This window comes from Neodiprion pinetum, chromosome 4 (assembly GCF_021155775.2).
Source record: "Neodiprion pinetum isolate iyNeoPine1 chromosome 4, iyNeoPine1.2, whole genome shotgun sequence".
In the NCBI taxonomy this organism is placed as follows: domain Eukaryota; kingdom Metazoa; phylum Arthropoda; class Insecta; order Hymenoptera; family Diprionidae; genus Neodiprion; species Neodiprion pinetum.
In genome coordinates, this window is record NC_060235.2 from 27,126,603 (window position 1) to 27,154,268 (window position 27,666).

General features: G+C 38.4%; 1 protein-coding gene across 2 annotated transcripts; it reads left to right on the forward strand.

Moving 5' to 3' along the window:
* Positions 1–13: 13 nt before the first annotated feature.
* Positions 14–21,018, forward strand: LOC124215923 (LHFPL tetraspan subfamily member 2a protein). 2 transcript variants are annotated; one of them, XM_046619854.2, is made up of 5 exons: positions 14–150; positions 18,249–18,458; positions 18,545–18,775; positions 19,230–19,343; positions 20,408–21,018. In XM_046619854.2, exons 2-5 carry the CDS (start codon positions 18,329–18,331, stop codon positions 20,548–20,550), a joined length of 618 nt encoding a protein of 205 aa, XP_046475810.1. In that variant the 5' UTR covers positions 14–150; positions 18,249–18,328; the 3' UTR covers positions 20,551–21,018. The 2 variants fall into 2 exon arrangements, with proteins under 2 accessions (XP_046475810.1, XP_046475811.1); XM_046619855.2 differs by lacking the exon at positions 14–150 and adding an exon at positions 461–2,264.
* The last annotated feature ends 6,648 nt before the right edge of the window (positions 21,019–27,666 follow it).

Consider the following 27,666-nt stretch of genomic DNA (forward strand, 5'->3'; position numbering starts at 1 on the left):
CTGATCCAATGGGAAAATAGGATGATATCAGTCTCCTGTACTTACAATCTGAGAAAATGATGTATTCTTCACCGAGTTGATAATTGCAAATGATTACAGTGTTATCCATCCCCGTCACCTGCTATCGCTCATCAAAAATTCTACAGATCTGTACGTAACATCGGAGATACATTGACTGAAGATACGTACATATTTTTAGTCGACAACACATATTAAAAAAAAAACTTACCAGCTCCATACCAATTTGCATAATTCATAGATTCAGTATCTTATTTGAGCTACTTTTCTATTTCTGAATTGTTTGAGAAAACAAAAATTAGACAGCCGTTGAAATACTCGAGTTAATTATCCGAAGTAAATTAAACTTATCTCATAGTGAGTCGTTTTTTTTTTTCAGAAATTGTCATCACAATATAATAGATAAATATTTGTTTCTGCAGAAAAATATCAAATTTAAGCTGATATAACTTATAACTATTCGTATTACAACAAATGTTCAAATAATTGAAATTTTTCAAATTTTGCGTAAAATTTTCTGTAATTATGTCATAATTTTAAAAATGGGCCAAAAATTCGAAAATTAGCGACTCTACGTTCGGAACGGTGAGAAATGTGAAAAAGAAAAATACGGCTGGTTGTGGGTATCTTTCAGAGTACTAACGTTGAAAAACGTCGTTCATAGGAAGATGAATGCAAAGATAAACAATGATGGATAAATTTTTGTAAATTCAAATCTTGAAAGGAACGAAAAACTAATATCTTCCAGCTGTATGATCGTTAGCTATTTGTAAAGCTTCCCTATAGTGTCGGAGCGACTGATAAAAGCTAGCTTAAAAATCAAGCGAGATCAAGGGTAGTCATTTCATTTTGTATAGTACAATAATTTGATGAAACTAATACGAAAAAAGTGGTTAATTTGGGTGCCCTTAATCAGCCAGCTTAAAAAGTTCGCGCTCGTATTGCGTTTCGAATTCATAAAACATTATCAAATGATGTCTCTTTTTAAATTCGTTTCTCAAATAGTTCGAGAACTACTCGACCATTGAATACAAAATTACGTGTATGCATTTTTTAATGAGCAATAAAAATAACGGACGTACGCGGAATCACTTATTTATACTACTCATAATGAGTAGCAAACATTTACCGACAGTTTTCGTACAAGAAACAGTCCAACAATCGGGCAATTATCGCAAGATTGTCACTTCCTACGGCTGCCAGATATAAAAAAAAATCGATGAAACTAGATACCTAAAAAGTAGTGACTGCATCGAATCGTATGAAGGGAGTCCACCAAGGGTTGATGCATATAAGGGGTGCCGGGCTCTTGGGTAAATGGGTAACAGTTTTCGGAGGGTCGTTTTTATAACAGGGGTTGAAAAGTAGGCAGGGTAAAAAGCATTAGTTCAAGGAAATGGTGGACAACGCGATACTCACCTATATCAACTACGTACGTTGTAAAATATAAAGTCTTCGGATTTCTCCTATTCCACATAATTGTCTTTTCTTCAAAACTCAATTCAGCTTTGACAAGATATTGCTTATTTTAGAAAAAAATACCACAAACTAGATAAACCCGGTCCTCTCATAAACAATTCCCCATAAATTGCTTAGTAAACGTCTTATTCGTCAATGCACCTGCGGTTTGTTCAAACACTGGTGAATGCCATTTTTTCAGTTCGATAGTTAAAAAAGAATTCAAATGAATTCAACAAAAATGATTCAAAAAACATGTTAGCCGGTAAGCTCGGCTTCTAATCCTGGTGAAAGGTTCTGAAAAGGTCCAGAAATTTGACACGTTGTAAGAAATAAAAATTTGTAACCCAAGGTGAATTTACAATGGTAATGCCTTCAGCCCCGTGTAATTTTTTGTATGTTTGACTATCGCATGCGTCTCCCCTCTCCGATTATTCTCTAACGCGCCAGTTGCCATCCACCATGCATTCCCCATACATTCCCCATGCATTCGACGGCAGTCTCGTCTCTGCAGGTCGCGAGCTAGTTGAACGTGAGTCGAGCTCTGCACGCTTTGAGAGGTTCATCCGAGCCCCGCGATTCAGTCTTAGGCGACAGTTTGTCGGCGCCGGTAATTCACCCTGTGCTCGATTAGCCGCGTTACACATCGTTAATTGTTCGACGTGCCGACATTTATTACAGTGCGTTCGTCTCCGTTCCAAGGGAGAAGTTTAAATTTAATCGGAGTATACGGCGAATATTGAAGTTCCAAATTCTGCTGCAAACATAATTGATACAAGCTCTTGAATGTGAGTAGATAGAATTTATAATCTACATAGATTATGTACTTATTGTGTTTGTGAACCATTTCCTGTGACTCATTCCGTCGGTACATATTATAAACTTTATTTCAAACGAGTTCACGCGCCTCTCATAACGCTGCACTGTTATGAATGAAACATTTCTCAATCATTGACAGGTTTGAATATCTACCCTTACTTTTGAATCTTACGTACATTCTATACATACATCTGTATTATTATATACTTTTTTATATATATTTTGCGTGAATATAAAATTAATTATTATTTTTACCCGAAGAATTCTGCTCCACTAATTTATGCGTTAATTTCTTTATTTTTCAATTGTATGACATACGATTCTTATTCGAAATTTGAATGTGTAAAATGGGTACGCTAAGTATCGGCGACTTTCGATCGATCAAGGTTGGTCAAAAATCTACAATAATAACGTCTTAAAGAGTAAATGAAACTTGATTAGTTATCGAAAAATGCAAAATGATAGCCTTGGGAATAAATATTGCGTTGATGTGTATTCGTTGATTATCAAAACTTTGGAAAAGTGTAAACTTCAGGTTCAGATAAATAGCTTGTGGTTAAATTGCAATATATTGCCTATAATTAGTGCTTACAATCGAAAATAATCCATGTAAATCGAATCGGCGTGCAAACAATCCGAAAATCGTAAAGTTCCAATGCACTGAGTTCCCGTATCGACTTCTTACAGATATAATCCCATATGAATGTTTAACATCTAGCTAATTTTATCAGATTGAAGTTAGTATAACGTTAGCGTGACGATGCATACTCAGGAAAAGCTGTCTTTTTGCAACTTTCAGATCATCTGAAATTTGTAAAACCTCAGTAACGCAGAACGTGCTGATATTTTAACAACAAACTCCTTCGAATTCATTCTCAAATTGCAAATTAATGATTTTTTTCGTAATATTTAATCAGATTAACGTTACCAACTTCAACCTTGTCTATTTTGTGTGTCGAGTTCCTTACAACGCTTCGTTTGAATCTCTTGCAAGTACCCAGTTCTAGCTATAATATACATATCCACATACCCCTCGTGCATTTACACATAAGTTATACGCGTCTATATTTTGTTTCCCTAATGTAATCAACCTCAATGTATATACTTTCTCCATTTTCTAGTACGTAAATGAATACCGTGCCGTTAGATATTATTCTTCACCCTTACAATTCAATTGCTACAAGTGATTTGAAACGTCACATTTTCTTTGTCTATTTATTCTTGACCAGTTAGCTCATTGTCGGTCGCGTTCGCATTTTACCGACCAGCCGCAAGAGTCGATCGTGCGAAATGTTCTGTAGCCACCAAGAAATGACGCGATGAAATTACTCGTTATCAATTAAGAACGATGCTTCGCCGCAACCGCATTGCAGGTACCGAATACAACGTCTTCATCGTTATGTCATTTATAATCCACCGAACCCATGACGTCATTTAACACTCTGTTTGATTTAGGAGCTTGTAGGCATAATAATTGATAATCGATACTTTTTTGATCATCTTATATTACGAGACGATCGCGTGTTGAGTGCAGTTATTAAATTAACACGTTCGTAAGCTACAGTAATTTTCCTAGAAATGCAAAAATGAAGAGTGAAGTTACCACTTTAGAAAGGTGAAAAACTTTGTAATCTTGTTTAAATTCACTTTACGACGGATTGACCGGTTTGGAAACTTGTTTCTTACAAAATTCATCGTAACAGTGTTTTTTTTCTCTCAATAGTCAATTCAATATTTCTATTTGTTGATCAAAATCAATATCGGTGCAATGTCTTGGTAAATTGAATATTCGACGATATTAACGTGATGAAAATTAATTGTCGGGTTGGAATTCTAGGCAATTGTCTTCTGAATCAAATTACTCGTTGCAGATTGAAATCGAATGGGCATATCGGATTTTTCACCATGTTAAAACGATCGGGGATAAAAAAATCGTGGTCTGAGCCACTGTTCATACTTTTAACCTCGCTTTCTTTTTTCCATTCCTAAAACAATCATCGTAGATTACAAACGTATTGATTTTCATTTAACGCACCCACTAAACGATTGCTTTTTCATGCCAAGCGTACCTCGCGTGCATTATGGGGTTTAGGTTTAATTGAATCTACCGAAGTGCATAATGCTAGGAGTCATGGCACTCATCACACGGATGGATATTGTATATGCGGCAAGCCCATCCCAGGAGGAATGGAGCATTTATTTTACAGGATGACGGTGGCGTTCGTGTTCATGTTCATTCATTCATTCAACCGAAAGTTACCGTTTTACTCCGCATCTCTTTTATACACTCGACAAAGCATCAAAGATGTGGCCTTAGTGTATTCGAGTCTTCATTTATCTAAAAGCAACATGCCTTTATTTGAGTAAACCAACACTTTTTGGACGATTTAGAGATATTTTGGAAATGTTTCAGAAATTGAGTTTTATTTTCAAAATTTGCGTTCTTCCTACAACGTGAGAATGATTCTACAAAATGCATAGCAGCAATCGATTTGTCATAAAATTTTACTCCTATTTCATACATCTGACGATTATTTAATATGCACTATATCACGAGAAAATTGTAGAAATCGAAAATCAAAACTGTACACTATAGTGTACAAAAAAAGGGAATGGGTTAAAGTCGGAAATTTTTCTAAGACTTCAGCAGTAGCAAACGATGTTACATTGGTTGTGAGTTATAGGGATATGTAGAGGAAAATATTTCACTGAGCGGTAACAATTAATGAATCTCATATTTGATAATGAAAGAGTACATTAGATATAAGAAACACGTGCGAGACTTGAATCCATGTACAATATTGTATTCTTCGAGCTTAGCGCAGGTACCGACTCAATTTGCTCCACCCTAATCTCATCATCACTACCTTTGTGAATGACTATAATTATCTAACAAGCAATTTTGTATTTACTCAACGCGTCGAGAACGTTTTCAACCAGGCTGGTATTATGTACGTGCATGACTGTAAGTATAGCCCCGTATTTGGTCAGGCCCACTGGGCAAGATTATGGGGAGACTGTAACATCATGCCATAAATATGTCGTGGCATAGGTATGGGGTACATAAATACCATGATACCTTACCCCGTAAACGTGAGTATATCTATAATGACAAATAAACGTCTACCCACATAAAACATAAAATACTCGCAGGACACGTGTAAAATTACGTGTATACATTGCACCTTGCATAGTGGAAATTTTTTTTTGAAATGAGTCGGATTAGAGAAGTCGTAAAGTGATATAGAGTGGCCATAAAAACTAGGTTTTGGGATTTTAAGGTAGGTTTCGCAAAACCACCATTAAATTCTTCGATAAGCTGCATTACAGTGACAGTTATGATCGGATGTAAAAATCAAATCCATAGGTTTTGTGCAGAAGTTATTCGGAGGCTGTAACTTCGAGCTTTAAAATATGATTAGCCATTTTTCGAAAGATGATAGTATGTGGTACGCTTTCTAAGCTGTATCGTACACTGATTGTGAGAGAAATTTTTACTTCCAGTTACCGCTCAGTCTTTGACTATTTTCATTTATTACCACAATCGAAAAATATAATTCTAGGCACAAAATAAAAATTAGTTTTCTAGCTGTTACCGGAAAGTCTAGCACCCGCTGCTATTCTTTCTCATTACGATCACTGTTGCTTTATTTTCTTGTAACTGTTGCGAAAATTTAATGCTTGTGCAACAATAAATTGACGTTAAAGGCTTGTTTAACTGAAAAAGTAGAGTAAACCTCACAAACTGATTTCGCGTTGCAATTACCAAAAAAGGATCGACAATAGCGCAAAATGGTTACGCGTACCTCGTTTTTCGTAATTCCAACAATATTCAAACAGTTTTTTTTAACGACACCTATTTTACTGAATTTTTCTAGTTACTATAACAAATGAAATTTTCAGTTCCTGTTCAAGGTTCCCCCAGCTTTTGAAAAGACCTCGGACTGAAATCTTATTATTATGCGTGCGACGTCAGTTGGGGGGTGAGTTTGAGTAATGCAACTAACTGCTTTGCAAATTTAAGACCGAAACACGAAGCAGTTTGAAAGTTCGATACAAAAGTAAGCACTGTGCATCGCGTTTAACTTATTGGATAAGAAACGAGCCATAAATGAAAGACCTTTACGATAACCAGTTCGACTGGAAATGTAAAAAAATGCGTTCAGCACCGCACGTGTCCCGTAAATCCCCTCCCATTCCCAAAGCCCACCCTTCCAGGCCATAAAAATTTCATTTCTTTTTCTTTTGCCCGGTCAGAGGAATGGTAACTAAAGTCGGCGAGGAAATTTAGCGCACATGTAGATAACAAGAACGAGATTTTACGGAGTCCAATTACGAGAAGCATTCACGCACATGCCATGCAAATGATTTCTCGTCACAGCGAAGGCAATGCCACATGAAATGCCGTTAAATTCATTTAACAAAATAATTTTCACAACATCTTCAATTATACATACATCATAAAATAACGTTACAAATCCTGTGCTACGTAAGTGTAGATTCTCGTCGTCATATTACACACGAGTAATCCGTACAACGCGTAGCGTCTTTCTCTCTCTCACGAATTCCTGTAAATTTCACGTCACTTCCTTCAGTGAGATGTCATCCTGACACGAAGACGTAAATCTATAACATCTGTATACCTATATACGTATGTACACTGTACGTAAATTCTAGCGTATGCGAGGGATGTAGACATTCCTAGTTTCCACAACGTCAAACGGAAGGATGTTACAGGAAATAAACAAAAACGTGGAGGTCAAGATACGTGACGTTTCCGCACTCTACGGCGGGTATAATTTTCTTTGTTTGTTATGAATATATGGGCCAGAAGCAGGGCGAACGGGGGGGGGGGGAAGTCGTCGTCCGTGTACGTATAACGCATTCCCTATTTTCTCTTTGTCCCACACGCTGTTGGTTGTCGTTATTTTTTTTTTTTATTTTTTTTTTCCTTATTTTTTCCTCTCCTCGTGAATAAGCCGAATATGCGTGGGGCCGGCAGGGCAGCGAGTCTGCAGGCACGCGTGCTTCTTTTATCCTCTTTTTTCCTCTCTTGTCTTCCTCGTGTCTTTTTTGTGTCCTCGACACCTCCTCGCCCCCTTCCTCGATCCCAGTCGAGACGCGACTCGGCCGCACGCAGCCCATTCTAATTACATTAAATACAGGCGTTAAATAATTCGGCATCACGCTCGCGCATCTACAGCGTATCTTTGTGTGTGCGCCTCGAATGCTACTCCGTTTCTATCCTAGTTCGACTGCGGTGGATACGTGATAATGAGGAGCCAACGTTAGCGCGTCTTCGGCTGGCTAGGAAAATATCGACTCGTTTGATCGGATGTCGAAATGGAACCGGTGGATGTGTATTCACTGTACGTACACAGGGTGTCCCGTTATTCGCGTATAGACAAGCTATAATAGTGGTGCTGGCATGAGAAATGACGTTGGGAAAGTATAAATGTTATTTCCTTAGTGCGCCTGTATAATAGCTTAGGTAATTATTTACCCATTCGAGATGATATCGTGAAAGTCACAGGAAACTAAACACCCAAATGCGCGTACGCCAAATCGTGTGATTCCATTAGTAGATTCATCGAATTCGTGCCGAATCTTTCGTCTGCTGGTCAAGTTGACCATCTCAGTTACGGCCAGACGGTCGATATCGAATTTGGAAGGCATCTTGAGGTTACTTTTTTGTTTTCAGAATTTGAAATTGTCAAAATGTGACGGATTTGTACTAATCTCGAAACGCTTTCGCATACAAAGTTGGCTGGCCTCTAGAAATAAACGGAAAACTTGACGCATGTACGCGCGTCGGGTGTTCAGTTGCCTGAGATTATCGTCGTATAAATTATAAATTTCCTTGATTACGATTTTGAACGAAAAATTTGTCGGGCTAAATTGTGAGAAACTAGTAAATCTGGATGAAACCTGCTATCCGGGAATTTTTGAAAACAACGATTACGCGTCTGGAACGGAAATTCAAAAATTCACAGTAACGGTAAAAAAAAAGCCAGCTATTTGAGATTTCTCAATTTTTACTTCACTTCAGATTCGCAATCGGTTACTTCGGACACCTCCGGGCATCAAGATAAAATCAATTAAATAACTTCTTGCATTTTTCATCCTCCAAATTGAATCCGCTATTTTTTCAATCCAAATTTTGAGTTCAGGTTCGTAATCAACGACCTTATAATCAGAGTTAGAAAAATATACATCGCACCGCAAATGTAGAAATAGCCTGGTTCTCGTGTAGCGTCTGAGCTTCGTTAATATGTGCCATAGAGATATTTCACGTATACTATTGCACTTTACCACGCTCATATTTCAAGCACAACACCGCTACAGGCGTATTATATTGCGGGAGTTATGGGACACTTTGTATACTACACGAATAAGCTTTTAGCTTCTGTCAGGCATAACGTAGGTAAAGAAAATACTCATTTCCAAAGGAAAAGATTATAAGATACAGGGTACCGATAAAAACCAATCGACTCAATCCTAATTCCCGCTGATGCGTTCGGATCGATCAGAGTTCAAAGTTAGGAGCAAGGCATAGATAATGCTGAATCTAACCGCCGATATCGAGCCAACGATTTATAAAAAGTTCTTACACGCAGTGATTTTTGCACATAAGCTAAAAAGTCTTGAATAGTTATGGGCAGAAACAGTTGCGATGTAGGATATAAATAATAGTCGCAGAAGAATGTAAGATAGATTTTTCTCGTCGTTTTCAAACAATTGGAGAAATTATCGTACATAGCTTAGTCTCCGAGGAGTTTATAAATAATGCACAAAGGCATCGTATCCGATTTTACGAACCTTTGCACGAATTAAGTTTAGCTCACACCAACTGCATACTAATGTCTGCATCGTTTCCGGTCACGGCTGTGTTTCTACCGTCGCAAAAATAAGTTAACACGCAGAATGTAGCCGCGCAGTCTGCTACAATAACTATACGTCTGCGGTATCGTGTGGATATTTTACCTACATGGATCGTTTCACCAACTATCAGGCAGTTGCAGTTCTTCAGGGTTAACATTTCGATGGTACTACTATTGGCTGTTTCTATCAAAAAATTTTATACCAGTTCCTATGAATCAATGAAACCAAAAGTAATCAGGTCACGTTTGTTAGGATGCAATTGACTCTCATAGTAATAATCACGTACGCGAAACGAAATTTTTAGTCAAGTTAATACCGTGAATTGATATTTCGTTATTTACTCACAAGCAAAACGTCCCAATTTACCAAAGGGGACTTGCGAATTCCGATTTGGAGAAATTATATATTTTTTTCCAATTTGATGACTGTCTCCAACAAATATATATATTTCACTTTGCTATGTATCTGAAATGTCAAATCAGATGACCGAATGTCAAAACTTGACTTGGCTCGTATCCAAATGTACTTTTTGAACAAAGAAAATTTGAAATACGTGTAAGATATTCATGACAAAAATTATTTCTCAAGAAGTGTGACATTTTTAACTTTTGTAAGAAAATTTATTAATTTCAAACTTCAATTTTGTCATTATTTTCACAAAATCTCTACTTTCTACTCACATTTTGATACGTTATTGTCGTAGCAAACAATATTCCAATATTCTTATTGAAGATTCGAAGAATTTCACTTCTTCTTATGTACTCCGTCATACACATGCATAAATTAGTTGTCTAAGCAATAACAGAAATCAGTTACATTGAAATTCATATCTTTAACTGTAAATTGCGTTAATCAGTATATCACGTAATCTTTATTACCCTGTCAAAAATAAATATTCCGGCGGTAATGTTCTCCACAAAACTCAGCTCATAATTCAATTGGTGTGTTTTGTAGTTCTCCATAAATGAAAGTAAAGAAAAATTCCGAAAACTGTTAATCCCACAACACTATTCAATTGTAAACTAATCAAAATATTGACCCCAAAAAGCTGCCTGATCGTTGGTAGAATGAAATCAAATATATAAACCCAGTAAACTTAATCAAGTCGAAACTAACTGAAATTTTTATTTCTGTTAGAAAACAAATTTTCCTAAAATACGAATCACGTGAATTTTACTATCTCGAAAATGACAATCAAAGTAATATGAAAGTGAAGGCAATGAAAAACGGAAATGTGGACGTCATTATGTGGGAGACTGCGGAAAGCAAGTAAAAAATAAAAATAAGTAAAAGTAGCGAGAATGAACTACAGAACTGCACCTGCCTTATACAGCTGCCGCAACTGCAGTTCAACTCTTATGGTGATCATTGCGCGTAGCGTGTGCATTATATTATGTATTATGCATACGTATGATGTATGCACACTGTACATGCATGCCTACAGCAAGAGTGCAGGGTGCGCCTTTGTGCTGTCGCCAGTTGCGGTAAGACTCAACCCACGCAACCCAAACATGGATGAGCCGGATCGACTGAATCAAAAATTTGTAAAAAGAGAAAATCCCGTTGATAAAGTCCCCAGCAGTGTGACTTACGCCGATGAAAGTGATGGCAGAAAAAAAAACAAAATCACTATTATATAATGGAGATAAATCTGAGCAAATACGATTAATTAACACAAGCTAACGACAAGGTAACAACAATTTGAGAAATGGTTAACCATAACCACAACGTTTAAGATTGCACTGATGTCGATCACTGATATCGATCGATTCGGATCAACAAATAGTAATACTGAATTGACTGTAGAGAGAAAACAAATTTGATATCTATGCTTAGTTTATGGAAAAAAAAACATTCACACGAAATGAGCCATCGTGAAATGAAATTGAAGGATTCTAATAAATTTCCCACCGTTTTTAATTAGTATAAAATAAAAAATGCATATTCAAGCTCTTGTTGATAATTTAGTCTGTTTCTTTTTTGCATCTCTAGGCTGAATACCGTAGTTTAACATTACAATAATTTGATAAATACTTGGGCTACGATCAGCTTGTAATAAATTATCAGAAAAGTACGGATTTTCAACTCTAGAATCTCTTTGATTCCAAAACAAATTCATTCAATTTACTGTGACATCCAGACTGAGTTGAAGGAATTTTTTTTGTTCAACCACTAAAAATTTTTTCGGGTCGAAATTTTCGAAAACAATCGCTTCTGAAACATTCGCATTTCATTTTTTTTTTTTTCTTCAGGAATTCTTGGCCTCAAAACTTTTTTGGCACGTTGAAATTAGCAATTACAATAGTAAACTCATTCAAAGAAATAACCTTGTCAACTACAACATAGCAAAATAATTGCTATATACGATGGACACTATAAGGGTTTGAAATCCAAATTCTACACGAAGACCATTATTCTTACATCTCTTTAGGATAAACTGTATTGATACCATTATCTGTCACCGACTTATTAACAATTTGTAATGGGTTATATTTTAATTACACATCACGTGTGTAAGTTCTTCCCAATTACAAAATACGAATGTAATTTATATTTTATTTACATCGACATACAACCTACAAATGTATTTCGTATTTCACTTGTTCCAAAATACGAAATGCGAATATAATTTGCATTGTGTAGTCGTCTCATTATCGAATTATGTTTTGTAATTTGTAATATATAAGTGACTAGTTACCATTTTCCTCATCACTAGTTCTACTGTAAAAAGACCAACACTTCATGTAACATATTCGACCAATATCTGACCGTCACCCCTTTCGTATCTTCCCTAATTTGTTATTACATTACTTGGCACAAATTTAATGCCATCTAGAAAATAGTCCAGCGATAATAGTTGAAGTCAAAGTAGCATCTGGATATGCGAATCACGGACAATTCTACCCGTACACGGAGGCGTGGGTTCTGTGATATAAATACTTACGTACATGCATGTATGTTGGTACATATGTACATATCGTGGGTGCATATTTAGATATGTGCAGGGTTTGTATCACAGCGAGCGAGAAGTAGTTCTTTCTGACTCCTACACGGAAGATTCACGCTGACGGTCGATTGATTCATGAATATATGTATGCGCATGTGAAGCAAATCTTTCTGCGTCATACTTACGTGGGCGTCCATTACAGGGTCACTGACTGACGGACTGTCTTGTCTTACCCTTCGATTGGAAATGACAAAGAAAATTTTTAGTCGAGTGACGTGCTTCGATTTTCTATCTGATATCATGTCACTAGTTCTGTTCATTTTAATTTCAATATTACTTATAAATAATTGAATATTCAGTAATAAAGTTTGAATTCAATTCACTTCGATTTTTGGCAACTTATACTTGACAAATTTTGTCGCTTTTATAAATCGGATCGTATTTTCACGCAGATCAGATCGCCACCGATATTAGGTATCGATAACGGGTGACTTATAATTTACTTATATACTGGCTGCATCGGAAAACTTGAATCATTTCAGATGAGCTTCATTTACGCCTAGACTTACAACTTATCCTACATGCATATCCAAATAGTAATTGGACTTGGTTGTGGTTACAGCATCGATACATCATAATTGACGACGGACACGGTGCGATGCTTTCTCTCCTATGTACATACATGGACATGGCATGCGTAGCGATGCGACTGAAATTATGTTTTATATTTACCCAACGAGCAACGTATAACTAATGTGAATTGATTGACGCGTCGAAAAACGAATGAAAATAACTTTGATCGTATCCATTCGTCTATCAGGATGTGTATAAATAAGGTATAGGTATTCCTGACGATTCTTAACGCACTGCAACACTGTCATGAAGTTTTATCATGTACAGGAATATTCAGGATACGGTTCGTTGTGGGCTAAAAAGGACTCGTCAGTTACTATCCAAATTTTATCTATTGATGTGAAACGTGAAGTGTCACAAAATAAACTTGACAAAACAAGTATTTTCCTGTCTATTTCCAGATGTATTTAAGTGAAATTATCTCGGAAATTGATTTCCTTCAAATGTCTCCTCACTCACTTTTTATCATAAAAGTTTCAAATAATCGTACACCTGGTCCTGTCCCGATATTCAGATAAATTTTCAATTCAAAAAAGTTTCATGATGAGAAATAACTTGGATGTTGAATATTAAACATGTTTTTCCAACATCTGCTTGGAAAGTTCGATTTTCGATTTCTCTATCCTACCAGAAAAGCTATCAACTTACCGTTTCAAGAAAGTTATTATCGATAGAATTTTCGTATTAACCAATGAACTTCACAATTTTACTGGTGTATCTCATTGGTTCATGTACCTTAAATTTCGATCGATCAAGCTTGATCTGAAACTCCAAGAATAAGGTCCTCAGAAGTAAATGAAATTCGGTAAGATATCCAAAATCAAAAATTGATAAACTAGAGTATGCTGATGTATATCCGTTCATTACTAGAATTGAAAATTGATGTGAACTTCAGATTTCGATCAAGCTTGATTGATCCGAACTTCAGAAACATCGATCCAAAATTGCCATCTACATCAATACAAAAAATGAGGCTCTCGGTATTTTAACATCACCTATAACGTACGTTTAATAGAACGCTTTGCATTCCGGGAACAAAGAGCAAAACTATATATAAAACAACGGGATGATGGTACATAATTGCAGAAAAAATAATCAAGGCTTAGTCGCTTTAACGTACATCAGCGCGTTATGAGTCTTCCATTTCATTGATGGTGAAATTGTTTCTGTATTCAAAATATTGCACAACTGATTGTTCACGCTTTGCAGTCGACGCTGTGTGTCTTATTCCGCATTGCGCTAGCCTCGATTTGTAATCGAATATTAAATACTTTTTAATTAAACCAAGTGCCTCGTCTTCGCCCTTCTCCCATGGTGCCGCTGTACTTATTCTTGGTGGTGAGTCACTTGTGCCGATAAAGGTCTACACGTAAAGCGTGCGCTCACAGACAGAACGGCATAAGACAAGCGTGAACGACCGACCCCTTATATACGTATAGCCAATCTCATCGCGGTCATTGATTACATATCAAATGATCAATACCGACGTCAGAAAGGACGTACGTCATGCAATTCCCAAGATGATGTGATCTTGTTTTACTTGCAAGCAACGAAATTTTTGTGCTGGTATTTCTAGCCTTTCAGTTTGATGATTCACTCATAGAGGAACCTTGCTAATTGTAAGAGCTAATTATATGTTACAACAAAAACTGGAATTCAAACAAATCTTGATTTTGTTTCTTCTTCCAGTAATCGGTGTTTCCAAACTCAAAGAAAATTTGTCAATTTTTTCATTCTTTTTTTTTTTTTTTATTTACAACAAAGAGACACACAACGCAAAACAAAAATGTATACTGTTTTCTGTAAGTAATGAGCAATTTTTCATGCGCAAAATAAAGTATCTTCAAAAAATTAAATTGAAGTATCTTGTAGGATCGAAGAATTACTCATCGCGCATCCTGTGCATAATGCAGCGACGCATGTGGCTCACAAATCCAACAATAATTAAGTCGATCGACGAGAACTTTTGAACGCTGCGGCAAGATCAAAACGACCCTGGATATAGCAGACCGAGAAAGAGATTACGATTGCAGTTTTAGAGATAGCAAGAATAAACGAAAACCATATGCCTGTTACGTGCAGCGGTGCTGACTGAATGGTCGAATCGTCCAACGGCCACGAGGAAAGGACTCGGAGTAACACAACAACTAAACCGAACCAACCGCCCACGGCACGATCTAAACTTAGAAAAATATAACGCACCCTGCACCAAAGCAAGTCGGGATCGCTATCCTCTCGAAGTATACGAGTATACTGCCCTATTAAGGATCCCCTTGAGTCAAGGGCCCCATAAGTGCATCGTTTCTCCTCACGCGCTATGAGCGCAGAAGAGATAGGCAATAAATAATGATATCTTGGTCGAAACTCGTTCTAAGTTGAAAGAATCTCATCACATCTCTAATCTCCATCTATGGATTATTACGTTATATATACGTACATGTGTGTGTATATAAATACATATTATATGTATATATATAATATATATATATATAGATCTACAACACGACGAAGAGCGCTTATTATTGAAGGCGATGTTCGTCCGCGTACAAATGTACGAGCGTCTGTGAAAAAAACTAATTAATTAGATATAGATTACAGTTTGAAATTGACAGACGCACAAAGTTTACACATTTTTATACGACGTTACGGATGCGTAACGCAAAGATGTCTTGAGCTGGAGTTCAAGTTGACGTGAGATACAGGTATGAAAATATAAAATGTAGGGTCATTGTTTAAGAAAAATCCGCGAAATTTTGCTTGATCTGGTACGAACAGCCATTTTTCACGATTTCGTTATTGGGTATTGTAGGGATTAGTCAAGTTGACGGTGAAATTTTCTTCTCTTCTGAACAGATGACAATTACACCTGTAATTAGTCGTTACAGTTTCATCGTAACGTGATCATAGCCATATTGTGACGTTCGTAATTGATGAGTAAACTTCAAAATACTTTACCTCTGACAATATTTCAGCTGTCGAGAGAAATACAATTTTGCAATCGAATTTGACGGTAATCTGACGTAGCATATAACGTAAATTTTTAAAGAATTTATAGTCAAATTTCTGTGGAATGGGGGTCTTTGTAATTGTCATCGTTGAGGGATATTGTACTGATCGCGTTTGAGTAATTTTTGGTACTTGTCAAACTCAAATAACGGTATATCGGTACGAAACCGAGAAGTACTGCTTTAGAGGATTCTAAAATCAACATTGTAATTGCTGTATTTGAACTCTCCGTTGAAACGGTAGCTTGCAGCGTACAATTATTTGATGCGATACTATTATAGCTGATTCTCAACGTAAGTAGTGCAAGAGAGATAGGTCGAGGATGATTGTCATTGTTGTAAAACAGAAGCGAACGAGCAATCACGGATGTGCGATAAACGTCGTGGAAGCAAAGATTAAAAAAATGCGATGCCCTACTTTACAGATTGCTGTATAAAGTATAGACACAAGGGGCCATACTTGAATTATCGTAAGTTCGATTATAGGAGTTTTGAAGCTTTTTCCCCTGCACAAGGTTCCGCAAGATATCTTACTTCCCCTTTCCTTTGCCTAATTTTTATGCATTCCTCTTGCCGTACCTTCATTCTGTTAAATTTTCTTCTGTCATATTTCGCTTTCTTATTCGAAATACTGTGAAAGAAAACCGAAGTCGGAAAGCCCCCTTTGTAATATAAATGAAAATTATTCCTGACTTTAGCCTCATTACAATATACGATAATACGGTGTCTTAAAATATTCAGTACAATAAAAATACGAACACGAGAGTCGCGTATTAAAAAATTGTCATAGACAAAGCATCGAGTACAATAACTTCTTTTTATTAAAATTAATCGAGGGAAATTGGTTTTTTTGAATTTCGACGTCTCTTTCAACAGACGGTATGAATATACCGAACGCTACTTTCTTTCGGTGCGATCGAGTTTGCTATACAAGCTGGAGACCACACAGAAACATGTGGCGACTCCGGGGGTCTTCTTTAACGGAGATGGTAGGGCCGTATACATCATACATGCTTATACATAGGCATATTGTACCCTACCGAAGTATAATCGTTCTCGAAAATGGCCCAGCCTCGACGATTTTAGATAAGAAAATGAGGTAATTAATAATAAGATCCGTGAACAACGATTGATATCAGGTATTTCGATGTATAACCAACAATAACCTGTACCAAATCTTTTAAAGTGGTTCTTCACGAAAGTAAATTATCACGTTCGAATAGTTTTCACCTAAACAGTTAAATACCTGTATCACGATCGCTTTCGTTGTGCGCAAAACTTAGGCAGGTGGAAATCCATAGGACAATATTCCCGTATGGAAGAGATGCACGCATGATGATTATATCCGACCTTTGTCTGTTATGTCTTACTTATCCATTTCATCGTTAATAATTGCAGTTTAAAGTGAAAGAAAAAATTGTCCCGTATACCTTGTCTACTTATCACGACGACCGTTGACGTGTAATAATAATATTTCCCATCAAGTCGAATATGGGTATACGCGGTGTGTTATATCACAGCCCAATTTAAATTCTGTACAATTCATTCTTCCTGCCGGGATACACGCTTATGGCTCCATATCCTGCGTAGGTTCGATTTGTTTCACGTGTCACGTTGCGGCGACACTCGTTACAAATGAATCGTAAACATGACGGGAGCTGGACAGATTTCGACGAGATGTCCCCGTCGTATAAAACTGTTCTTTTACAATATACATCCCATCGTCGCATGTGTTTGCGTTAGGGGGTCCTATGCCTCGCCATCTTGAATCTATTTATTTCGACACCCGCATAATGCCGTACGTACGATGCTTATACGTCTCGTGACCCGGCCACCATGGCAATTCGAACTGTACAACAGTAATGTGGTTATTCCATGAAATCTAACTGAAAATTATAAAGGCTGCGGTATATCGTAACGTTGATAATCGCTCGTTTATACCGGCTACTGCCGCGCTTTATCGCGCGCTTTTTGCGATACGACGATGACGGAATGTACTTGTGCTGTTTTCTGCGACTCTCGGAATTGGCAAAACAAAGAGTCATCTAAACCGGAAATGTCGATTAAAAAAATTGATCTTTGTAACTAAGTGTGCATACTTTCGTAACCGATGGCGTGATTTACGGTCGTATTTTCTGCTGGTACTAGTAAATTATCCATCGATAATTAACTGTAGAATGCAAGCGGAAGCAATAATTTAAGATAATTGATTAGGAATCATGCATTTTTCTATGCAGAGGGGCTCTTCAAGCAGGTCTTAGCATATAGGTTCAAGAGAGCTAGTCATAAAGAAAAAAACTTTTATCATTCAGAGAAAAAAAAATTAACAGACATACACTGAAAACGCGTTTTAACCGCCATTTTCTGCTTCTATAGTCAAATTCAAATTTATTCAGGCATAGGGAAACCTTAATAATTGGAATGTGACTAATGAACAACGTCTATAATAATACAATATATATATACATGCTCTATTTGTGTTTCAGGAAAGAAAATTTGCTATAAATCGAAGAAAAATGGCAGTCTGCGTCGCCATAATTTAAAATGCTATCAACCACTTGGAACAATGTGCTACGTAATAGTAACCGGTCGCAGTCTCTTTTGGACATTAATGTCCCTGAGTGCTGTGTTAGCTATGTTCTCGGCATTGATGACTCCAAGATGGCTGGCAGGGCCCCCGACTAGTGAAGATATCGGTGAGACTTTCCGAACTGTTTCAATCATAACGAACCATTATATGCAATAATGCCGAAAATACAGTGCCGTTTTTGATTTCACGTAGAAAATGCTACCGCACTTCATGGCAAACCAAATTGGGAGGATTTTAATTTTGATGGTCTTGCGACACTTTCCTCGACATCTCCTGACTGTTGGAAAGCCGCATTCTTCTTCCTGGCACTTGGATTGGCCGTAATGACAGCCACGGTAGTAGCCGCATTGATAGGTTGCTGCGTCCAGAGTGTTGGCAAGAAGAGTATTTTCGACTTAGCTGGCGTTGCACAATCGATTGCGGGTAGGTGAAAAAAGATATTGAGAAAAAAAATGTACTATATTTCACGGGATATTGGTATGTAAGTAATTGGCTGAAAAAGTGGATGATTTTTGTGACGGCTCCATATTTTAGGCCTACACCTTACTTCCATTCCAGAAAATCGTATAACGTCACGTAATACGGACTAAAATCTGCGTGGAAAGGCACTGAATAATTTTAAAAACCTGCGTTTGGATTCGTTTCTTAGCTTTGGATTCTTTGCAGAACAGAATAAACAGCCAGAAAGACAACATAAAATCCCCTATAACCTTTTCACCATAGACGTAAAATCCACAATAGCCATCACATCAGAAAATTATTTTTCGTAATTAGAAAGAAAAAAAATTTTAAATCGAATATTGTGCCCAGATATGATTTTCCCTGCTACATTAAAACCCATTCCTAATCTGTAAGAATTTACTTCAATTGTTTTAAGGTATCATGTATCTCCTTGGGATGATTTTGTACGTTGCGGGTTGGGGCTCAAGCAAAATTCAAGGGCTTTGCGGTGATGAAGCAGTGCCTTTTTACCTGGGAAACTGCAGTCTTGGTAAGATATACCTGCGTGTATAATTGCATATTTAGTGATTGTGTGTAGCAGATAATCCTAAATCTTTGTGATTTTTTGCTAACCTATATATAATACAGTTTATCCACTCGGTCTAGTCACACCCTTCGCAATAATTGTTGGATAATATCAAATTTTTAATATCATGATGAAAACAATGGGCTTGATCCTTTATTTTCGCTGTGACATTACTTTCTATGACGTATGAGATACTGCTAAACCAAATAGACAAACTGTACACCAACTGATTTGCGATAAACTTCTTGATGGAACGTTACGTCAAATTCGCAGTACACGAAAAAAATCAAAATATACTGAGACAGATTCGACTTGATGTCTGCCAATTCGAATGTTAAGATAAAACTAAATGATTGATAACTCAAATCTATCCGAATTAATCGTTTTATTGTCTCGAATATCACGTGCCTGTGGATTTGGGTTCGTTCAATTTGTTTAAGTTTGCATTCTACGTTACGCAATTTCAATTCACTCCAATCTGTAATATGCAATTCCGTCTCGAACCATTCATATTCTGCGAAAAAACACATTGAACCAGTCGTGCAAGCTTGTTATCGATTATATGTAACTTTGCTATCGAAAAACAGTTTCAACTGGATTCAAGTTTTCTGCTGTTTTTAGACCGTACTCCCCCCTAATAACACAAAACAACTATGAACAATTTTAGATCTCTAACTATCAACTAAATTCTAAAAACTGCAAAGTCTTCACCTCGCCAAATTCACTTCTAAGTGTGTTACCCAAAATATAACATCATGTAAAAGAACCAATCGCCGTTGTGCTTTACTTGAAAGTACCAAACACCCACTATTATAATTTTGATGTGCCGAAAGTTCCGATCAATCAAACATGATAGAAACAATACTTCAGTTGCCACTACTACTGAGTTCCAATGATTTTTGGAGAGTGAATAAAACCTGAATGCACACTTAAATTTGAGACTCAAAATAACTCGATTCTGGGCAAATCTGAGGCACATAAATTATAAGCGATGCGCTGTCAATTTCTTGAAATTCATGTATTTTCAGGCTGGGCATCCTACTTGGCTGTGCTAGGAGTACTCCTGACATTTGCGTCTGCGGTTTTCAGCAGCCAGGCTGAAAAATCAACGGCCAGTGATAAAGTACAGGACCAGATAAACGAAGGGAAGACTCTTATTTGCCTAGCCTAGTTTGTAAGATTAGAGCCCAAGCCTAGCCGGCGTGATAGATTTGAAACGTCAGTTTGAAAATATTATCCGAAATCATCATGTACGTTGATTATAGATGTAACATTTTACATGTAAGCTAACGAATACTTATTTACCACAAACGGCTGATATTGCTACTCCTTTAAGGAATTATGGCTTTGTGAGGATAATGCAGTGAAATGTTGTGAGTGATGCTGAGAAAAATTTTTAAACATACACGTACAATTCAAAAACTTTACGCAGTCAATTTTTTTTTGCGCTTTTCCGAATTAGATTGATACATAATCATGAATATGACACGTGATTGAATATGGAGAAAATGTTGATACTGAAAAAGTTGCACCTGAAACGAGGGTTTGACTTCTCATGTATGCATAAAATAAGATAATTAAGAATATAAGACGTATGTTTTGTTTCCCATTACACACTGTAATTTCAAAGACTATATACAAATATATTCTGATTATACAAATAAACAAACGACCTAATTATTGTTTCCTGGACTACCAAGTTCGAAATTAGAACATACATTCATCGCCATCTTCCGTCTCCGTCTAAATACCTGAGCTATCTCTGTTCAGTCTGTGTGCATTATTTACGTGGTGAAAATTGTACTTTCGATTCATATGACCCCTTCCCGACTAATTGGAAACCCAGCAACGCGAAAAACACAGCGAAGAGAGCGTCGAATCAACAGAAGAGAGAATACGAAGGATAGAACACCTGCTGAGGAATGTCGAAAACACTAGTTCTCGTTTTTTGGCTGTAACTTATGATGCGTTGGTCGCAGCGTATCGGGACTGCGCTAAATCGATTCGTCTCGCAAAATTGCGTCCGAATAGTGCCAGAAAAAATTTATGCCAGCACTTATTAAATATTAATCCTCACGTAATATTTTTGATATGTTCTGATACTAAAAATATTTATTGCTATTCCAGGTACAACCCGAGGTGGTTATCAGTGGTTGTTCGAGGTGGTTAGCGATTGTTGGAGGTGGTCGGAGGTGGACGAGGAGGAGGACGAACTGAACTGAGTCTCAAAGCCCTGTTGACATAAAAGCAGCTATTCGACAGAAATTATAGTTTATAGTTTACACAGCCCATTGCATGATATTTCATTACAAATACACATGTTTCAATGTATTTAGAAATAATTTATAAAATATACGATAAAATTGATGCACCGGATCATCGTCGACTTTAACTTTTGAAATGTCCTACCATTTTCGAACACCTCCTACCTCCCCCTGCCACCTCCGACCATCAATGGCCACTTTCGACCACCCCCTATCACCTTCTGCCAGCGCCGACCACCTCCTACCATTTCCGAACACCTCCAACCATCCTATTTAGCTATATTAGCAGATTAGCTATGATATGAAAAGAGAAGAATTATTCATTTCGAAATGGGATTCTATTCGACGCGCGCTCGATGTATTCCATAACATTAGTATTCATAATTATTCCAACAACTTTTCATTTGCTCTCTCGATCTTGAATTTTCATAGGCATAGAATCGAAACGTTGTTTTAGCTGGTCGCAAGTGAAGTATCTGCGTTGGGTAGAGGAGCAGAATTGTTTTTCGAAAAGTATTCGGATGGAAAAAAATTCAGAGTAACTTTAATACATCACGGATGCGCTAATTTTGAACGAGATGAAATGGATGCTTCGTATATGAGACGGTATTTAACGCTGCGTAGTGGTTTAAAGACCTAGAAAGGTGATAGGGAGAGAAAGAACGACGCTTCTTAACACTTCGAGTGTATTTTAACACACATTTGAAAGATACGAGCGAAATTTTTCATCATCCAACTGTCGCAGAACGGCAGCGTTATTAGCCGACCCGTATCTTCAGTCAACGGCTGACCATCGAAGGGCCTGGCCGCTTGAGTCTGGAATCGGCAGGAGAGATAAAGTGCGTATTTCTTGTATGAAATGTGAAAGCTAAAATCATTATACATCATATCATATCATCATACCTCATACATCGTACATCATACATCGTACATCATACATCATCATACATAGTATCAAAGTTCGAAACCATAGTTTGGATGTCGGACGTTCAGAAAGTGACGTCACCAATTCAAAATCAGCTAGCCGAATTCCTCAGTCTGGAAACAACCGCGCAGTAGAGCGGACGGATGAGAGGCGCGCTCCGCAAATTTCGAGTACCGGGTTCTCAACCTCCCGGATCCCGCGCTTCAGTTCGCTACGTATTTCGAGTCCCGGGTTCTCAACCTCCCGGATCTCGCGCTTCGGGTCCGCTACGCGGTGAAACTCGACTTCCAGGATAAGCGCTCCGTGGTTCCTGGTTCATGTTTACAATAAATTATTTCAATTCGTTTTTCGCGCAACCCCAAATTCGGTGGCTGTCGGTCCGCTAATAAAATTTCTCGACTTCCAGGATAAGCGCTCCGTGGTTCCTGGTTCATGTTTACAATAAATTATTTCAATTCGTTTTTCGCGCAAGCCGAAATTCACTAGCTGTCGGTCCGCTAATAAAATTTCTCGACTTCCAGGATAAGCGCTCCGTGGTTCCTGGTTCATGTTTACAATAAATTATTTCAATTCGTTTTTCGCGCAACCCCAAATTCGGTGGCTGTCGGTCCGCTAATAAAATTTCTCGACTTCCAGGATAAGCGCTCCGTGGTTCCTGGTTCATGTTTACAATAAATTATTTCAATTCGTTTTTCGCGCAAGCCGAAATTCAGTAGCTGTCGGTCCGCTAATAAAATTTCTCGACTTCCAGGATAAGCGCTCCGTGGTTCTTGGTTCATGTTTACAATAAATTATTTCAATTCGTGTTTCGCGCAACCCCAAATTCGGTAGCTGTCGGTCCGCTAATAAAATTTCTCGACTTCCAGGATAAGCGCTCCGTGGTTCCTGGTTCATGTTTACAATAAATTATTTCAATTCGTTTTTCGCGCAACCCCAAATTCGGTGGCTGTCGGTCCGCTAATAAAATTTCTCGACTTCCAGGATAAGCGCTCCGTGGTTCCTGGTTCATGTTTACAATAAATTATTTCAATTCGTTTTTCGCGCAAGCCGAAATTCACTAGCTGTCGGTCCGCTAATAAAATTTCTCGACTTCCAGGATAAGCGCTCCGTGGTTCCTAGTTCATGTTTACAATAAATTATTTCAATTCGTTTTTCGCGCAACCCCAAATTCGGTGGCTGTCGGTCCGCTAATAAAATTTCTCGACTTCCAGGATAAGCGCTCCGTGGTTCCTGGTTCATGTTTACAATAAATTATTTCAATTCGTTTTTCGCGCAACCCCAAATTCGGTGGCTGTCGGTCCGCTAATAAAATTTCTCGACTTCCAGGATAAGCGCTCCGTGGTTCCTGGTTCATGTTTACAATAAATTATTTCAATTCGTTTTTCGCGCAACCCCAAATTCGGTGGCTGTCAGTCCGCTAATAAAATTTCTCGACTTCCAGGATAAGCGCTCCGTGGTTCCTGGTTCATGTTTACAATAAATTATTTCAATTCGTTTTTCGCGCAACCCCAAATTCGGTGGCTGTCGGTCCGCTAATAAAATTTCTCGACTTCCAGGATAAGCGCTCCGTGGTTCCTGGTTCATGTTTACAATAAATTATTTCAATTCGTTTTTCGCGCAACCCCAAATTCGGTGGCTGTCGGTCCGCTAATAAAATTTCTCGACTTCCAGGATAAGCGCTCCGTGGTTCCTGGTTCATGTTTACAATAAATTATTTCAATTCGTTTTTCGCGCAAGCCGAAATTCACTAGCTGTCGGTCCGCTAATAAAATTTCTCGACTTCCAGGATAAGCGCTCCGTGGTTCCTAGTTCATGTTTACAATAAATTATTTCAATTCGTTTTTCGCGCAACCCCAAATTCGGTGGCTGTCGGTCCGCTAATAAAATTTCTCGACTTCCAGGATAAGCGCTCCGTGGTTCCTGGTTCATGTTTACAATAAATTATTTCAATTCGTTTTTCGCGCAACCCCAAATTCGGTGGCTGTCGGTCCGCTAATAAAATTTCTCGACTTCCAGGATAAGCGCTCCGTGGTTCCTGGTTCATGTTTACAATAAATTATTTCAATTCGTTTTTCGCGCAACCCCAAATTCGGTGGCTGTCAGTCCGCTAATAAAATTTCTCGACTTCCAGGATAAGCGCTCCGTGGTTCCTGGTTCATGTTTACAATAAATTATTTCAATTCGTTTTTCGCGCAACCCCAAATTCGGTGGCTGTCGGTCCGCTAATAAAATTTCTCGACTTCCAGGATAAGCGCTCCGTGGTTCCTGGTTCATGTTTACAATAAATTATTTCAATTCGTTTTTCGCGCAACCCCAAATTCGGTGGCTGTCAGTCCGCTAATAAAATTTCTCGACTTCCAGGATAAGCGCTCCGTGGTTCCTGGTTCATGTTTACAATAAATTATTTCAATTCGTTTTTCGCGCAACCCCAAATTCGGTGGCTGTCGGTCCGCTAATAAAATTTCTCGACTTCCAGGATAAGCGCTCCGTGGTTCCTGGTTCATGTTTACAATAAATTATTTCAATTCGTTTTTCGCGCAACCCCAAATTCGGTAGCTGTCGGTCCGCTAATAAAATTTCTCGACTTCCAGGATAAGGTTGCTGGGTGAGTAAAACACTTTTATAATATTTGATGGCAATTGTAATTATATTTCATCTGAAATATTACAAACTTGTCACGTTTACAATAAATTATTTCAATTCATTTTTCGTGCAAGCACATATTCAGTAGCTATGAATAATCTTGTACAATTTATTATATTATCAATTAATTGATTAATTACATTAATCCTTACACAATATTTTTGATGTGTTCCTATACTAAAAATATTTATTACTATTGCAGGTATTACCCGAGGTGGTCGGAGGTGGACGAGGAGGAGGACCAGGTGGACGAGGAGGAGGACGAGGTGGACGAGGAGGAGGCGGGGTGGGTCGTGGGAGAGGACCTCTCCTCTCCTCAGAGGAGGGGAGGGGGAGGGGCAGGGAAGTGGGCGAGGCGGGCGGGGAGGGGGAAGGGACGGGAAGGGAAGGGACGGGAAGGGAAGGGAAGGGAAGGGAAGGGAGGGGGAGGGGGAGGGGGGGGGGGGAGGGGGGAGGGGCGGGAGGGAGGGAGGGAGGGAGAGAGGGAGGGAGGGAGGGAGGGCGGGCGGGAGGGAGGGAGGGAGTGGACGACGGATGTCAGTGCAAGTCCCCCACACGCCCACCCACCCGCCCGGCCCTTCCCTCTCCCTCCGCCCTCCCTCCCTCCCTCCCTCCCTCCCTCCCTCTCCCGCCCCCTCCCCTTCCCTTCCCTTCCCTTCCCTTCCCTTCCCTTCCCTTCCCTTCCCTTCCCTTCCCTTCCCTTCCCTTCCCTTCCCTTCCCTTCCCTTCCCTTCCCGTCCCTTCCCTTCCCGTCCCTTCCCCCTCCCCGCCCGCCTCGCCCACTTCCCTGCCCCTCCCCCTCCCCTCCTCTGAGAAGAGGAGAGGTCCTCTCCCACGACCCACCCCGCCTCCTCCTCGTCCACCTCGTCCTCCTCCTCGTCCACCTGGTCCTCCTCCTCGTCCACCTCCGACCACCTCGGGTAATACCTGGAATAGTAATAAATATTTTTAGTATAGGAACACATCAAAAATATTGTGTAAGGATTAATGTAATTAATCAATTAATTGATAATATAATAAATTGTACAAGATTATTCATAGCTACTGAATATGTGCTTGCACGAAAATTGAATTGAAATAATTTATTGTAAACGTGACAAGTTTGTAATATTTCAGATGAAATATAATTACAATTGCCATCAAATATTATAAAAGTGTTTTACTCACCCAGCACAAATCCTCGTCCTCCTCGTCCTCCTCCTCGTCCACCTCCGACCACCTTCAACCACCTCAGGTTATACCTTGAATAGTAATAAATATTTTCAGTATAAGAACACATCGAAAATATTGTGTAAGGATTATTATAATTGAGTAATTGATTAAATAATTAATTAATAATATAATAAATTGTATAAGCTTATTCGTAGCAACTGAATTTGTGCTTGCACGAAAAATGAATTGAAATAATTTATTGTAAAGGTGACAAGTTTGTAATATTTCTGATGAAATATAATTACAATTGCCATGAAATATTATAAAAGTGTTTTACTCACCGAGCACAAATCCTCGTCCTTCTCCTCCTGAATCACCGAGATTACCCGCAACCACCCCTAACTACCTCCAACGAAAACCGCCAACCACCTCGAGTTATACCTCGAATACTAATAAATATTTTCAGCGTGAGAACAAATCAAAAATAATGTGTAAGGTTTGATATAATTTTTTTATCGACATATTTTACCAAAAAGATTATGAGAAGATTGTAAAGTTATAGGAATTTGATTAGCGCACTGACAGCTACTGAATTTGGGCTTGCGCGAAAAACGAATTGAAATAATTTATTGTAAACATGAACCAGGAACCACGGAGCGCTTATCCTGGAAGTCGAGAAATTTTATTAGCGGACCGACAGCTACTGAATTTCGGCTTGCGCGAAAAACGAATTGAAATAATTTATTGTAAACATGAACCAGGAACCACGGAGCGCTTATCCTGGAAGTCGAGAAATTTTATTAGCGGACTGACAGCTACCGAATTTGGGGTTGCGCGAAACACGAATTGAAATAATTTATTATAAACATGAACCAAGAACCACGGAGCGCTTATCCTGGAAGTCGAGAAATTTTATTAGCGGACCGACAGCTACTGAATTTCGGCTTGCGCGAAAAACGAATTGAAATAATTTATTGTAAACATGAACCAGGAACCACGGAGCGCTTATCCTGGAAGTCGAGAAATTTTATTAGCGGACCGACAGCCACCGAATTTGGGGTTGCGCGAAAAACGAATTGAAATAATTTATTGTAAACATGAACCAGGAACCACGGAGCGCTTATCCTGGAAGTCGAGAAATTTTATTAGCGGACCGACAGCCACCGAATTTGGGGTTGCGCGAAAAACGAATTGAAATAATTTATTGTAAACATGAACCAGGAACCACGGAGCGCTTATCCTGGAAGTCGAGTTTCACCGCGTAGCGGACCCGAAGCGCGAGATCCGGGAGGTTGAGAACCCG